The sequence below is a fragment of the Archocentrus centrarchus genome, chromosome 21 (assembly GCF_007364275.1).
Source record: "Archocentrus centrarchus isolate MPI-CPG fArcCen1 chromosome 21, fArcCen1, whole genome shotgun sequence".
Taxonomy (NCBI): Eukaryota; Metazoa; Chordata; class Actinopteri; order Cichliformes; family Cichlidae; genus Archocentrus; species Archocentrus centrarchus.
The window spans coordinates 10,909,927-10,926,901 of NC_044366.1; the positions used below are offsets into that span (position 1 = coordinate 10,909,927).

The 16,975-nt window shown below is 36.9% G+C and overlaps 1 protein-coding gene across 1 annotated transcript in view; it reads right to left on the reverse strand.

The window, feature by feature from the left end:
- Positions 1 to 16,975, reverse strand: part of thsd7ba (thrombospondin, type I, domain containing 7Ba) — a 115,587-nt gene that overhangs the window by 31,072 nt on the left and 67,540 nt on the right. The window contains exons 12-13 of the mRNA XM_030758123.1: positions 13,781 to 14,047; positions 12,949 to 13,127 (exon numbers count right to left, since the gene is read on the reverse strand). Coding sequence (XP_030613983.1) covers positions 12,949 to 13,127; positions 13,781 to 14,047 — 446 coding nt within the window. The remainder of the gene's footprint in view (positions 1 to 12,948; positions 13,128 to 13,780; positions 14,048 to 16,975) is intronic.

Genomic DNA, 16,975 nt, shown 5'->3' on the forward strand with positions numbered 1-16,975 from the left:
ATGAAAAGGTGGAAACTGTGTGTTGTATTATACCTGTGGTTGGATTTTAATAAGTTCAGAAGCTGAGGGCGTACTTTCTTTTTACCATGACTGCATTTTCTACAAATTCTGTTTAATGGCAATAGAGCCACTTTTTTCATATTCGATCATTCATTTCTTTATGACAAAAAGGTATAATAAGAGTTCACTGGATATAAAGTCCCATACTCACAGAAAAAAAACTACTTTAATTGCCTGTGAAAGACATGGAAAGAAAACACTCAGCTACTCTGCTAAATATGGATTACGGCTCACACCCAAAAAACAGATGCACATGCACACATACCCACTGTACTGTAGGAGTTTACCCAATGATGCACAAGTGTACATACAAAGACAATACACCTATACAGAAACAAACAGATAAAAGACCAACACAAAAAGACGTGAAGCACAAGCAGGCCCTTCTGCAGGGATGGTATTTTATTGTAAACAGAGAGAAAATGGGACACGAAGCCTTGAAGCAGAGCAATCTATTCAATAAATCTCTTTCAAAGTGTCATTGTGTGGCTCCAACTTCAAATAGACTCTGCTATTATTGTCAGCAGGCCCATGGATGAGCTAAAAAAACAATGGCACCTGTGAAAAGCACAGTAGGATCTATAACAGGTTAATGATGACCTCTCAAATATACTCACGAGATGATAACTTAAAATGTGTCAAAATGCAGTATAATGGAGCCTTGCTTTTGAAGGCATCATTTTGTGATTTTCAGACGCGACATGCAAAACTGCTGAAAATGAAAACACAAACAAAAGAGAAGAGATGTTGGGATGGGAAGAGAAAAGAACCAGTATACCAGCAAATGGAAAACCACCTCTCAATAGCAAATTTAAAAAGAAACAGCTACTACTGATAACTTAAAAAAAAAAAAAAAAAGAGTCTGAACCAAGAAAATAATAAGTCAGAGTATATGATCTGCTCTAAAGACTTGCTAACCTTTCACTTTATACATCCAGATCTTAAAAAGAGGTGGAGGTGGAGACCACTGTTGATCTCCAGAGGGAAGCAAGTCTCAAAACCTTCTTATTTTGTGGATTTACTATATTGCAACATACCATATTGTATAGGTCGTTGGCACAGCAAAAGTGCATTGTTTAAATCACTGTAGTTGTTTTAGGTTATGAGCATCACAGAAGCACAGTCGCCAGAGACATGACTGTAAATGCACTTAAATTAATTTGAACACTTGGTCATTGACCATTGAGTTGGCTCTTATCATCCTCACCCTCTCTCTTTTATAACTGACTTCCAATTAGTTTTCTTACTATCAAACACTTCCATGAACCAAAGCCCTTACAAGATTTACAGTCTGTCTAACATCCCCTTTGGACCCACTGCTGTGTTGGCTCTACCGCAGGGCAATGCCGTGACTTTCTGTAATTACACAAATTGATTGCCAATCAAGCTCTGAAATAATCTCCTTTTCTCATTTATTTTGTAATCTATTACAAGAACCTAGCTCAACAAGACAGGAATGCATTAGCAGAAACATTTTGCAAGCACTTAACCTTGCACCGCAATAATAGATGTGGTCAAATGACTTTTTCCACATGCCGCTGAAAAGCACATGTGTACTAGTGGTGTTGTATTCTGTTTTTGCTTCCAGCAGGATTTTTGCATGAGCACATCTGCACACCAGTTTGAGAAAACATCTCCCAGATGTGGGGGCAATGGCCAATTTTTCAGGACTAGTGGTCTAGCCAGCTGACGTCTGAACCAAGAACCATCCCAATCCCATCTGGCGGTTGTGGCATACAAATGCAGACAAATTGTTAAAAACAGGAAATAAATATTAGCCAGTGGTTTTGAGATTGGATTTCAGTAACTAACAGAAAGTCTACAGAGAGGCCCACCCACTTCATCCTTATATTTATTAACACGAATCATTATTTTATCTTAAAACTTTATTTATTTATTATGATATTATCTCTATCATTTGCTTTGGACATGACAATGTTTCTTCTATGAGCTGTATTTGTCATCCTTAAAACACATAAAAAATGGGCCACATAATTCCCACACTCTGTTGTGTGAGCAGCCGAAATACCACAGATGACTCCAGGATGTGTTAGGCCAGGAGCTGGCTTCTGAAAAACATGACCTTTCCACAATATTTCCCATAAATGTCATTATTTTACTTCTATGTGAACTCTTTCCCTTTGACTTTCATCCATTAGGCACAAAAAATAAGCATGCATCAAATAACACTGCAGAGAATTAATTTGTCTAAATCATTTGTTATTACTCGACATATTTCTCAAATGGTTTTCAAATGTTTTTTTGTGCAAAATGGCTTTGGGGAAACTCAAGGTAACACACTGGAAATGTGACACTGTGACTGCAGCATTCTATGAGGCTATAAAAAAAAAGAAAAAAGAAAGAACTGCAAGCTGACTTTTGGATTTTATTTCAGTGTTAATTATTTGAAAGTGTGAAGAATGTGGTTTCATCCAAGACATACTTATTGAGAGGTGCCACCACATTTAACCACACCGTTTAATTTCTGGAATCATCCCGTTTGTTGAGGGTAAAATCTTTCACATTGACCTGCCACATGCATTTGTTATTTATAACCAAACGGTGCATGCAGACAAGTTTATCTCATTAATTTAGCTATTTAGTCATCTTTTATGCATCTAAATGTTTAAAAGGGCTCCTGCACAGTATAATAAATACAGTTATTTGGTAGAAGACTGAAATATAAAAAAAAAGAGATGGAAATTAAATATTATTGTGTTAATACACCGCTCAACGGGTGGCACAGTGGTGCAGTGCTTACCAGTGTCACCTCACAGCCTTTGCCTGCATGGGTTCTCTCACAATACTGACAGTTCAAACACATGCTTGTTAGGTTACTTAATTGGTTATGGAAAGGAATTGATAAATACACTGCTCACTATGATATGCAGCAATCATATTTTTGATTTAAAAAAAAATCATACAATTAGAGGTTAAAAAAGATAATTTTTTAAAAATTATTTTATTCACAACAGAACATAGAAAATATATCAAATGTTTAAACTGAGAAAATGTACCATTTTAAGAAATATATTAGCTTATGCAGACCAGTTCAACACCCAGACTCTTCTACTGTGAAGCTAAGCTGTTGTAATAGATGCAGTACGCGGTCTAGCATTGTATTTCTGAAATATACAAGGCCTTCCCTCCAAAAGACATATACAGCTTTGATGGTGCCTGTCCAGATGTTCAGGGTGCCAGTCTCTTAGGCACTAATGCACCCCCATACCATCAGAGATACAGGCTGCTAAGCTCAATACTGATAACAAGCTGGTTGGTCCCTCGCCTCTGTAGTCTGGAGGACACAGCATCCTCGTTTTCCAAAAAAGAATTTCAAATTTTGATTTGTCTGACCACAGAACAGTTTCCTACTTTTCCTCAGTCCATTTTAAATGAGCTTTGGCTCAGAGAAGACAGCAACATTTTTGGTTCATATTCACATAATGTTCTTCTTTGCATGACAGAGCTCTCACCTGCATTTAGGGATGGCATGGTGAGCGATGTTCACAGAAAATGATTTCTCAAGTGTCCCTGAGCCTGTGCAATGAATTCCATGACAGAATCATGCCTGTTTTTAATGCAATGCTGCCTGAGGGACCAAAGATCACAGGCATGCAATATTAATTTTGGTCTTGTCCCTTGCACACAGAGATGTTTCCAGATTCCCAGAATCTTTTGATAATATTATGTGCTGCAGATGACGAGATATTCAAAGGCTCCACAATTTGACTTGAGAAAAAATGATTCTGAAATTGTTCCACAATCTGTAGACAGTTTATTTGCAGATTGGTGATTCTTTAAAACACTCTGCCTTTCTGAGATGCTCTTTTTATAACCAATCATGCGACTGACCTGCTGCAAATTAAACTAATTAGTTGAAAATTGTTCTTTCAGCTGTTTCTCTTTAGTTCCACTTACTTTTCCAGCCTTTTATTGCCCCTGTCCCAATGTTTTTGAGACACTGCTGCAATCATATTCAAAATCATATTTTTCATGAAATAGTAAAATGTCTTAGTTTAAACATTTGATATACTATGTTCTATTGTGAATAAAATATGGGTTTATGAGATTTGCAAATCATTGTATTCTGTTGGTACTGTATTCTGTTGGTACACAGCGTCCCAACTTTTCTGGAATTGGCATTCTGTGTGGGTGTATAGAAATTTCAGAAAGGCTTCAAAATGTAGCCTGTGTGAGTATAATGGCAGCACTTCAAACGATCTTAACAACTATGCTGGAGTGGTAATGTATTGAGACACCTCACTTATAGGCCTGGCCTACAAGGGGAGAATAACACTTCAAAGATCACTGTAAGCTGCGCCAGAATTTGGCTACAAAAGCCTTTCATTCTAATGAATCAGATGATGAGTCAACCATCTGGCTGCAGTCAGGTAAATACAAGATATGTAACATTTGTCCTGCAATTTGGGATTCAGAAATTCCCTTGAGTTGCTATGGGCTTTGATTATCAACAGATGGGCAGTGTGTAGATGGAGGCTAGATATTTGACTTATCTGTAGACACAAATAATTTCAAGAGAATGAGGTGCACCTACACATTATATATGAATATGGATGTAGTTTTTAGCATTAGAAGAAGTCACACTGAATAGTGTACCATGGGAAAATAATTTTGGTTTCCTTTTACATTCCCTTTATTACTTTATAATCTTTCCTGATTAGTTTATGGTCTCAACCACTAGTTTCAAATTTTGTTCAATACATCATGTATTGAACAAAATTTGAAACAAAATTTCATTTTGTAAAGTCAAAAGGACAATAAAGTGAGGTATGCTTTAGGGCAGGATAACTTGTGACTGACAAGTCACTACAGTGTGTGAGCATGCCGTGTCTCTCAGTTCATCATATCTGGTTTCAAAAAAATGACAATGACCTAAATGCTAAGCTCAGGGTTTCAAAATGAGACTGCTGTGGGTGTTGTCAGCAGCTACACCATGTTCTATATAAAATCTGTTGGTGCAACAGAAGCATTTTGGGTAAATATTATTCTAAACAGAAGAATTTACTCTGTACCATATTTACTGTATTTACTGTGAATTGAAAATTCTGATAAACTGTGGAAGTTTACAGTAGCGAATGAACAATTAAAATCCATGCAGCGTCAAGCTAAAGTAAGATGAGCTAACACAATTACACTGGCAAGGATAAATGCATAGATTATTCTCCAAAATAACAAACACTTTTAACACTTTATGTGAAGAGGTATGGAAATTGCCAACATGACACAATCATAACTATAACATAACACCTGTCACGGAGATGAAGGGAGTCTCTAAGAACGTTTGTGACAATGCAGAACAGCTACCAACATCAAAGCAGCAGCTATCATTGTTTTACAGAGCCTGAGAAGTAAAACGCCTGAAAGTATGAACAATCAAGTTGTTTTATGGTAAGCATAGCCAATGTTGCATTGCCAAATCTCAAATTTGCACTTGAATAAGGTAAGCAAAGCAGCTTATATTTCTGAATACTGTAATTGTCTACTTCAGGTGTTATTTTGCTCCACTGAGAATAGTCATTATTGAAGAGTTTTTAAAACAGCAGGATGGAGGTACCTCTGTTATGGTAAGTCACACAATCCAGCATACCAAGAGCTCTCAAAAGTACTTATGGGTCCACACAGTAGGTAGAGGATGTTGCATATAACGCCTATATTGTCACCATCTTATCCCCATGTACTCTAGGGCAGTGCCACAGTCCACTTGTGTTTCTTGAACACAGGCCAAGGTCGCTGCAAGATTTATTGTATCAGTGCTGATTTATGATATGTTTCATAACATTACGCAGTGGTAACAATTACATCAAAGCTACATTATGCAAAAATCAAGAAAAGATAGAAAACAGGTATACCCTTTCTGCTCAAAATCCCATCCACCAGAAGACCATATGCACACAGTTTGCACAAAAAACATAATTAAATATCAGCTTTTTGCTTTTGGCTTCAGTTTGCATCCTGCTCAGTACATTGCACCACTGCATCTTACATACTATGTAAACAATTTTGCTCGTTATATTCCTTGCATAACCTTGCTTGCTTCAAATGAAGATGGACTTCTTTTGTAAACTAAAACCAAAATATGTTAAACTACAGTTTATATAACATTTCCTGCATGTCAAGGTAGAGAAAAGCAAAAAAATTTAAAACATTTTTTATTATGCGGTTATCCTGAAGCAAATGACATGATGACTCACAGCTGCTGGCTGTCGCAGTAACATGAAAGGCTTTCTGGCTTGAAAATTTCTCGGGAAAAAAAAGTGACATTCTGAGATGACTGAATCTGAGCTGACAAACCCAGCTAAAATGGCTAAAGGCATTATGGGCAAGTTTTGGCTGCTTGTGGAAGATGCATTTCCAACACTGCTCGCAGAGTTGTACACTCCCAATGTCATATGAACATGATGTGGCTCTCTCATCTCTGGGATATATGAAAGCAACCGCCTGTCAGTGGAGTCAGGCCCATGGGTTATGCTCGCTCCACAAATCAGTATAGATTAATTATTATTATAAAATTATTATTTATTAATAAATAAATATATTTAACATTTTAAAACTTTAAATTGTATTAATTGTATTCAGTTGTACAATATGAATATCTATAGCTGAAGACCACCTGGTGGGTTTTATTCTAAGGAAAGAATCCTACAAATAGGTCCATAAGTCTTTTGACTATGAAATAATTATTCCAATTACAATTCTGGTGCGTTCTTAAAAACAAGGAATACACCGGCCAGCTCAGCAAACTCAAAAGGCCTGAAAAACCACAGAATACTAGAGTGCACGATCACAGAATTTTTTCATTGGTTAAAAAAAACCCTTTTTACAAAAAAACAAAACAACACAAAACAAAAACCGTTGGACAGATGAAACCAAGATTAACTTGTACCAGAATGATGATGGAAATAGAAAAATATGTACAAGAAAAAGAACAGCTCATGATCTGAAGTATAGCACCCCATCTGTCAAACATGGTGGTGGCAATGTTATGGCATTGGTATGTGTGGCTGTCAGTCGAACTGGGCCAAGAATGTTTATTGATGATGTGACTGTAGATAGACATAGCAGAATGAATCGTTAAAAGTACATACTTTCAGATTCAGCCAAATGCAGCAAAACTGATCAGGGGGTGCTTCAGAATGCAAATGAATAATGACCCAAAGCGTACTGTAAAAGCCACCCAAGAGTTTCACAAGTCAAATAAATAGAATATTTTATCAAATTATTTAGCTAGATTTGGCAGACAATGATGTATCTTGGAAAGAATGTAGGATTTGATAAATAGGATGATGACCATTTCATTTACTTTGATGTGCAGTTGGTGGGAAAACAGCAACTGATAATTGAGCACATCATGCAGGGTCTAAGGTAGGCAACACTTCCAGAACTCCAGTTCCACAGAAAACATTTGCAGACTAATTTGTTTTTTTAACTTGTTCACAGCATCAAAAGTTTTGGTATGGAGATGTTAATAATGGGCACAATTTCATGAAGTGTGATCAGCTAATCCTGACACGTTTAACAGGAGCTTTGTTTAGGTCTAATTGTATACTGCATGAACAACAGAAACACCTTTTAAACATTAACTAAGTGAACAGAGTTATTGTGACTCTAAAATACAGATATAAAATCTGTAGAGAAAATCTGTTGACCTAAAAAGCTTGAAGCCAATTATACCAAATATATCAAAGGAATCTTATTAAGCAAAGCTAAGCCAAGAGGAAACCCCAAATAAATATCAAAAACTTTGGAGGAAATATCAGCACATGAAAAAAAAAACTAACAGTGCTGAAAAAAACTAGTAGAAATTTAATCCTGTTGTAACTAATAGCATGAAACATTTACATGTGTTCCTGAGGAAGTGACTGAGCTTGGGGATCATAAACAGCAGAACCATTAAAGCTTAGCTTGGCAGCCACACCAACGGACACCATGACATCGCTCACCAGCAGATCTGTGGCTAAGTTTGCAGACAAACTGTCTGCAAATGAAGGCCTATTACGAACTGTATCTCACTATTTGGATTTTCTTTTCTCTAAAGCAGACACCATACCCAGTAGGATCAGCAGCCCCAGTCAGTAGCTTACTGACAAATACATAAACACCCAGTTGTTGACCAAGAGATCAAATCATGCAATGGCCCAGAAAGCACAAAATGCTTTCATTGCTTTTGTCAAAACAAAACACAGAGCCGAGGAAATAATTGTTGATTATTGTAACATATAGGGTTTAGTGTGTAAAATCATTTATGGGACTTGGGAATGATACCAAATCACCAACAGAGCAGAAAAACAACCTTCATCCTTGTAATATGTGCATAGGTGGCCTGAGGGCAACAGAGATATGGAGGCCTAATGAACTGGTTTGGGGCTGGTCATGTGCAATACTTAATAGTTTACATCTGCATATACTTGTGTATATACACATGCAAATTAGTACCCCGTCTCACCTTGTTTGAACAGGGCACACCTTTTGAAACCAATTAAGGGAATTCCTATTTGGACCTTATAACAACTGTCATTTAACATCACTGTCAAAAGACAACATCTGTATTTAACTATGAGATGTACTCAGGATGTGGAGCTGGGAGTGATTTACACAACAAGCCATCTTCCCCTATTCACATCGAGATTCACACAGCACCTGTTATATACATACAAAGCTTTCTCTCTAGCACACACACAATCACACAAACAGATTGATGCATCAGTGCAGACTGCAGACAGGAGCCAAAGATCGAACCACTGACCATTCTTGAACTCTTGCTAATACCCCAGGAAATCTCGCCATTAGGTTACATAAACATAATATATATCCAGACTATATATGCCATTATCTGTTCATGTGTATCTTGTTTTTTAAATAAAAATATCAAACTGTAATGTAACACTGGCTGGCAGCATTGGACCCCAGTGCAGGACTCAGGAGACAGGATGTAGAACTTAAACAACAGCTTTATTTGCTGACTAAACTCGAAACTACAAACTATGACATTTAGAGACTTGGAAACTTGACACTTGACACTGAAACTCCCGACGCACACGGAGGAAAGAAATGACGAGGACACAATGAGGAACAAGGGGAAAACACAGACAATCTATACATACCAGGGAATGAGATAATTGGTTAACAGCTGGGCAGGACACACAGGAAGCAAAATTAAACCCAAAGCACAAGCACCAAAGACACTATCAAAATAAAACAGGAAAAGGCAAACATGCAAACATACACTTGACACATGAGGGAATCAAACATAACTAAACAAGGAACAAAACTGAGATAACTACACTAAACAGGCCTGAGGATACAAATGAACTATAACTAAGAACATTACCCATAACACTGCAAAACCAGAGAATGAAGCAATAAAGGTGAGCAAAACTCAAATTTGCTGAAGTGCAATAAACTGGAAATTAAACAATGACTTAACATAAATAGGAGTCAAGGCTCAAAACCAAAACGCTGGATTAACAGACCCAGGATCATAACATAAATCCTATTTTACAGTTTTTAAAAGCCAGTAAAATGTATTTCTAGTCTTTGTGATCTAGAAATTTATGAGTACGACAACACTGGGTGGTATCTATTGCAGTGTAGTATCAACACGTAAACAATTTGCAGTGGGAGAGGTATGTGCTCTACTGCGTGCCCTTCTAGTCAATGTAATGTAACATATTTACCAACATGAGGACTTTTGTTGTCCTGTGTCAGAATCCATAATCTGCACAGTAGGGAAGACAACTGTGTCGATTTTGCCATTGCTTATTGTTCATACAAATAAAGAAACCAGTCTGGTAACTGCACACATGGGCAAACCACCTACCACACACGGATAAAGTGTAGGCCCCAAGGCCTTAAGAAACAACTATGTGACTGGTACAGAGTCAGTTCTGTTGTGCTATGGAAAATGAATATAGTACTTAAAATCTCAAAATTTAGTGGCAAACACTTGTTGAGTTTTGATGAAATTCAAATATCTCCAGTAATTATAGATCCATTTTGTGTGTTTCCCTGGGAGCTCAGCTTTGACATCTGTGAGCTCTCAGTGACTATCTCTCAGGGCATCTTGTGTTTAGCAGTGCGCTACAAATAGTGGTACTGTTATATCAGTGTGAAGAGATTCATTACTTTGCCAGAATTTGGAAGTTTTGGGGGCACCATTAATATCACAAAGAAACAATAAACATTATATGTGAGTAACTTCAAAATCCACCAAAAATATGTTTCTCCTATCTTCACAGTTGATATTATGTAGAGGGTTAAAGATGGAACTTTTTTAGAGAAAATGAGAGAAGCAGCCACATGTTGAAAGCAGCATCTCCAGTTCAGTCTATGACCAGGTGCCCTTGACAGCAGTCGCATGTTCACTGATGCGATGGTTAAAAATCCTGTCCGTTTTTTTATTTGTAAATTCACATTCTCTGAGAGAAGTGGCATACACATAGTGGATGTCAAGTAAATACTGTAGATTGAAATATTTCATTATTTAATAAAAAAGACTGTAGGTTTACAAGGCCAATTATATAATATGCTGCATGCTGGCTAAAAGTTATAATGTCACACACACACATGTATATATATTCACACACACACACACACACATATATATATATATATATATATATATATATATATATATATATATATATATACACACACACACACACAAGTATAATGTATTACAGTGCAAAATAAGCCTAAGCTTACACTGTTTATCAGCAGCCATACACACAATAATGAAATGGGCACTTAGTTTACATTGTTGAACAAGCAAATCTGACATTATTATATTTTATTGTTTAAAACAGTGTGATTCATTTTAAACAACAGAGGCAGGGCTGCAATGGGAAAGCTATTTATTATCGGTCTTTATTATCGGCTGGTATGGAAATAAGCAGGATGAGGACTACCTTAAATTATTTCAAATGATGAGTTTTAAAGGGATTCACTCAGACACTCTTTTATGTATCCTATGTATAACTGAAAAAAATTAGTATATGCTAATGATAGAAAGATAGATATTTGGACATGATTATGTTTGTAACATGGACTAGAGGGGGCTGACACAAATACATAGTTTTGCTATCACTTATATACAGTCAGTATTACAGCTACATCCACACTGCTTAAACACATGGAGAAAATCAAAAATTTGGCCAAATATGGACTTCCTCATTAACAGCACACTTAGTGAGTTTACTTTACAGAGCTCCTACACACCCTTTTGGACATTCTGGCCATGTTTGCAAATTATTTCCATGGCAGCTCTCTCTTTCTCGCTTTCCTCCTCTCTCTGCCTCTTCCTATTGCTATCTCTCCCCCTATCTTTCATATTTACTCAGCCATGTGACGAGAGGATGATTTGTGGAGCGCTGTAAATTTTATATCTGTCAAGCCAATCACTTCTGGCTGTGGCTCAAGGGGAAACATCTGCTGGTGGGAGTGAGGCTAGACTCTGGCTATAGTGGTTCACAGTTCAGAGTCAGTGATAGGAGAGCAAGTGTTTGTGAAAGAAGAGGGACCAGTTAGGAATGAGAAAATTTGTTGTCATGTCATATCCTAACACACAGAAATGTAAGGGCTAAATCTAAGAATGGAGGTTAAGCAATGAAGTATACTGACTTTAGGATAAAGAAAGGATAAACCAGAGGATAAATCTGTCTTTGACATCTTACTGAGAGCATTTAGAAATTTCCTTGTTCGACATAACACGAGGAAGCACCCATACAGCTCTATGCCTACAGAACTAGCACAAAGGTTATAGTATCTCTCCACCCACACTTTGGACAGATGTACTTCACTTTAAATGGCCAATTTAGCAATGTTAACAATGAGCCCCACTCCACAATCCGGATAAATCCTCGAGGACATGGGCAACGGTGAGCTCCAATTTAAGTGTTGAGGGTTATTACAGGGCATTGCAACAGGGGCCATATAGACCTTGTTAGTGGGCACTTAACCATCTGTACACAAATCTCCACTAGAACGCATTAGAATATTTTTCACAGAGCCATGCCTCATCTACATACTGACCTCTACAAACTAAAGAGTCCTTTCAAGCCCATTCAAGCATACAGGCAGCATTCATAAAACACTTCCCCTCTTTAAACCGTGACCCCTCTAGAGACGTGCTGTCACAAAATATTCAGAGCTGCGCAGAAAACCTGACTATGGAATATCAAAGGCTCCCATCTGTCCACTTCCCCCCCCCCACTCACTATTCTCTTTTTTTTTGTTACTTAATTTTCTTCCATTTTTATGTCAAGGAAAGGGCATGTCTTGCAAGGCCATTGATTTGGTGACTCAAAACACCAGACAATGAACTGATCACCCAGGAGTCCCTCTGCCTAAAGGGTAATAAACCTTGTCATTGAAACGTGAGCAGAATTTGACAAAACTATCCTAAAAATGAGATGTGTAAAAAATTCACATGCAAACTGCCACATGCTCTGTACTGTTTCTTATATAATATAGTGTGTGCCTGTGTAAAATAATGAGAACACTGTTAGCATTAAGCCAACTGTTTTTTTTTTCCACATATAGCATCATTCTGTGTTACGTGTACTGTGGCAGTTACTGTATCCCTGAACATTATTGATTCTGAGAAAAAGGAACTTAAATTAGCAACAAAAATAGCTGACAAGGTCGTCTTTGTGTGTTTTCACTGTGTCTCCATATAAAAAATTAATTTAATAGTTTACTGTCCATAACTGTGAATTAATAAATACAGTCAAAAGTGACTCCAAATGGCTTGGAAGGAAACATGTATGAGACAGGCTGATAACAAAAACCTTCCAATATTTGTTTTTCTCCCCCTTGTGTATTGAATATTCATTCATATACTGTGTATGAATGCACTGGTGCTAGCCTTACCTGATTCTTTAAATCCAGTTTGGGACATGGGCGTCCTCCATTGAAAGCTTTCTCTCTCAGCCACTTGGACCTGATCTTTAACCCGCTGCCGCAGGATGCACTGCAGGCTGACCAAGCTGACCAATCACTGAGCTTACAGTCTATGGGGCAAGGGATGTGGCAAACCTCCACAGTGTAGCCTGAAATTGAAAATTGGCAGACAGAATGGGCAGGGCTGATTCAGGCTTGGTCTGCTGCTGCAGTAAGGCTCACGTTAATTATGTCAGACAGTCATGCTACTGGCGAGTGCTAACCCAGCCCTTGGACTTACTCACTGTGACACCAAGAGCTAATAATCTGACTAATGAGCGTTTAATTCCTGTGCTACATCAGCTTTTTACAGTTTGTTAAAATGCTTTTTGCTCTCTCATTTTGGTCCTTAGCTGGATCTACACAGCAATGCTTCACAACACAAGGAAATAAATAGGTAGGACAAAGATCTACAATTAAGATTTTGCAAGTGACACAGTTTTATTTCATATTGAAGGTTAAATTTTTCTTTATACTTTCATCATGCAGTAGTTCGATCATTCTCAAATTTGCTGTTAAATTACAGCCATCCATGCAAAATAGTGTGAATAAGATACATGGTATGACACAAGCTATAGTAAATCATTGTTGGCACAGTAAGGCCATGTCACATTTACTCAATTAATTAAAATACATAAATAGCAAAATAAAAAAATACCATAAAGTGAAATAAGTTACATATACATTCAGTAAACTATAATAATAATAATACTATTTTGTATGTTTATATATAGTCATCAAAATCAGTCTCAATTAGTCCTACCTGAGTCTGTACAGAGTGCAGGGTTAACCAGGTTCCCCTGCTGGTTAATGCAGGAAACAGCCCTGTAGCGCAGACCTTGGCCACACTCCTTCACCTCCCGATGGCTCATCCAGCCCTGCGTTGATCCCAGGACCGAAGGATCAGGGAGTATGCAAGCAGACCAGTTTCCATAGGGCTGGGACAAAAACTCATCACAAGGACACGTCTCTGTCTCCTCCAGTGGGTACACTTCCTTATTCAAGCAGTTCTCCTTTTTTTTGCTACGACCTAGCGGAAGACGGACAAACAATGCAAAATTACTGAACTGGGTGGGTGAAATATGCTTTGCAAACAGAACATGAAGCCAACTTTTTTCCCCACAGTAGAACAGAGACTTGGGTGATGAATGCATAATTAGGTGCATTGTTTAACATAAACAACAGTAACAGTAATTAAAAACTGTTCATTACATTGGAAAAGAATGTATTTATATTCCTACATTTACTAAGTCAGCAGATGAGCAAACTAAATTACATGTGTACCTACTAACTGAGTGTAAATTGTTAATTGGTATCATTACAAGTCCGAGACCACTTACAGGCACATTGCAAAGTCTACTTCTCACTGCTCTCTTAAATCCAGCATCTCAACAGACTTGTTTTGGGGCCTTAGCTAATAAGATCACTGTTTCAGTTTCTTGTGGGAATCATTGCCTCCACTTCCACTGCTGACTCCACAAGGCACTGGATTGCTTTAGAAACTGGCTTAAAGTTTCATTATTCTCCCCCCACATTTAAGCCTAAACCACAGTTATCTGCAGAAACACAGTACATTCACTAAAGAGAGACTAAGGTGATGTAGCCAGCTGTTAAACCTTCCATCACACAAGAATAGTGCATAATGAATCAACAGGGAGTAGTATTTGTGTCTTGTTGTATAGCTATCAAATGCTACTATGTGATGTATTTGTATAATGCTACATTGTCAATGAGAAAAATATATATTTGGTAACAAGTTTCTCAACATTTTTTCTCTTCCGAGTGATTCCTCCACAAAATACTGCAAGTCAAATGGCAGGCTTTTACATTACATACCACAAACTGCTGCGAGGTTGGATGTAAACCAATTTACTCAGTGGGTCATCTTTTTGCGATTCTGGCCTATGTTTGTTGTGTTGTTGTGAAGAAACACAGCAAATGAAAATCCACACAGTAAAAAGAAAAAAAAAATCAGGACCAAATGGAAAACACTTATTTGTTCCTTTTGTTGTGTTTCCCCCCCAAAAAAAAACATTATTGCATAATTGGTGGTGTTTGCAAATGTATTACGGCTTAATTTTTCTATTTAATTTAGGGATACGGTGCATACTTGCTGTAGTGACATAACACAGACACTTTCTGTGAAGGTTAGACTTAACTAAAATTGCTTTACCTTACTATTTAGACAAAACTGACATTACAACCAAAATTAGTGGTCTATTCAGCTAAAGCATAATGTCTACATTTATAACCTATTGTAGCTCATTTATATGTAAATGCACCATAGTTGGGTATAACAAATTCTTGCACTGTGTGCTACCATGAGGAGTAGGAAGAATAAAAACTGCTGCAGCATTGCAGTGTTCTCCCACTGAGCAGGGAACACAGAAAGATCTGTCATTTAAAAATCTCTTGAATGTTTTCTGGTAATGCACATTTATTCCCTCTCATTATTTTACAACCATGATTTCTCACCAGCACTTAGTGGCTGCTGTTTATTATTAATGATCAAAAGTGCACAGTCTTTGATTCAAAGGGTAGACAACAATGGAGAAATGGGCAGACAAAGCAGCACAGACACATTGTTATATCATTAATCAGTAATGTTCTGTTCAGCTGTTACTTTGCGATTAAATGCTATAATTGTGCACTTGGAGTGCTTACCTTCCCTCAGCCTCTCTTTTTGTTTTATACAATGTAATAATTTTGATAAATTTTGCCTGTTGGCAAGCTTTTCTAACTGTACTACAACAATTTAGTTAATTATCCTTTGTTGCAGCATGCTTACTTACAATCCATAGAACACAACATGTTTTATAGGTTGCCAACTTCTATTCAGGCTTCTTTTAAAAGAGATTATGGCACCAAAATGATTCTAAGAAACAAAAGATAATAATTTTTAACCAGAAACATTATGCCATCAGTATTTATCAGTGGGTATTAGTAAATTAATTAAGATATATACAGTGGATTGAGTGCAAGTATTTCCACAGTGATTCTTTTCCTTTAAAATTTTATTTATAATAAGAGTAATAATGGCATGATGTGGAAAGCAGTATAGTGGTAGTAATATAGTGGCTGGAAAAGCCACTTTCAATATCTGGGCAAGCAACAGATACAACCTGTCAAGCTGTCCAACTACTCAGAAGTCTTCCTTATGACAGATTGTCTGCTGTGTATCATATGATAATATAACACCTGCAAATATCCTGCTTTCAGTGATGCATCAGTATTTGTGTTGTTCATAAATAAATAGATAAATAAAATCAGCAGTCCCCTCTGTTATCACCTCTTCATGTACTTGTCAGTACTAAACAAATGTTGAGTTTGATCAGCCCACCATGCAGGCATTCCATGCAGTTCAAAGAATACAATATTAAAGCTGCAGTGGTGTTCGGAAGATAAAACCAATTACATATCTTAGTATTTCATCATCTTGCAATTCAAAATGAAAATAGAAACATAATTTAGGTCATGATGAGTCACTGACATTGTGTCCCAGTAAAGCCACTAATTACATTAATATTATCATTTTGGGTGTCGCTTAGATTTAAGTTAAACTGTGTGGAGTTTGCATGTTCTCCCCGTGTTTGCGTGGGTTTCCTCTCGCAGTCCAAAGACATGCAGTTAGTGGGATTAGGTTAACTGGTGATTCTAAATTGCCCATAGGTGTGAATGTGAGTGTGAATGGTTGTCTGTCTCTCTGTGTACCCTGCCTCTCGCCTGAACAGGATAAGTGGAAGAGAATGGATGAATGAAAAGATGCTAAACAGATTATTTTTTATTAGTTTGTCCTTAAAATAAAAAATAAAAAAATCAAATAAAACAAATTGGCTGTCACTCAAGATTATTGTACTTAGAAACAGAAGAAACATATATATATATATATATATATATATATATATATATATATATATATATATATATATATATATATATATATATATATATATATATT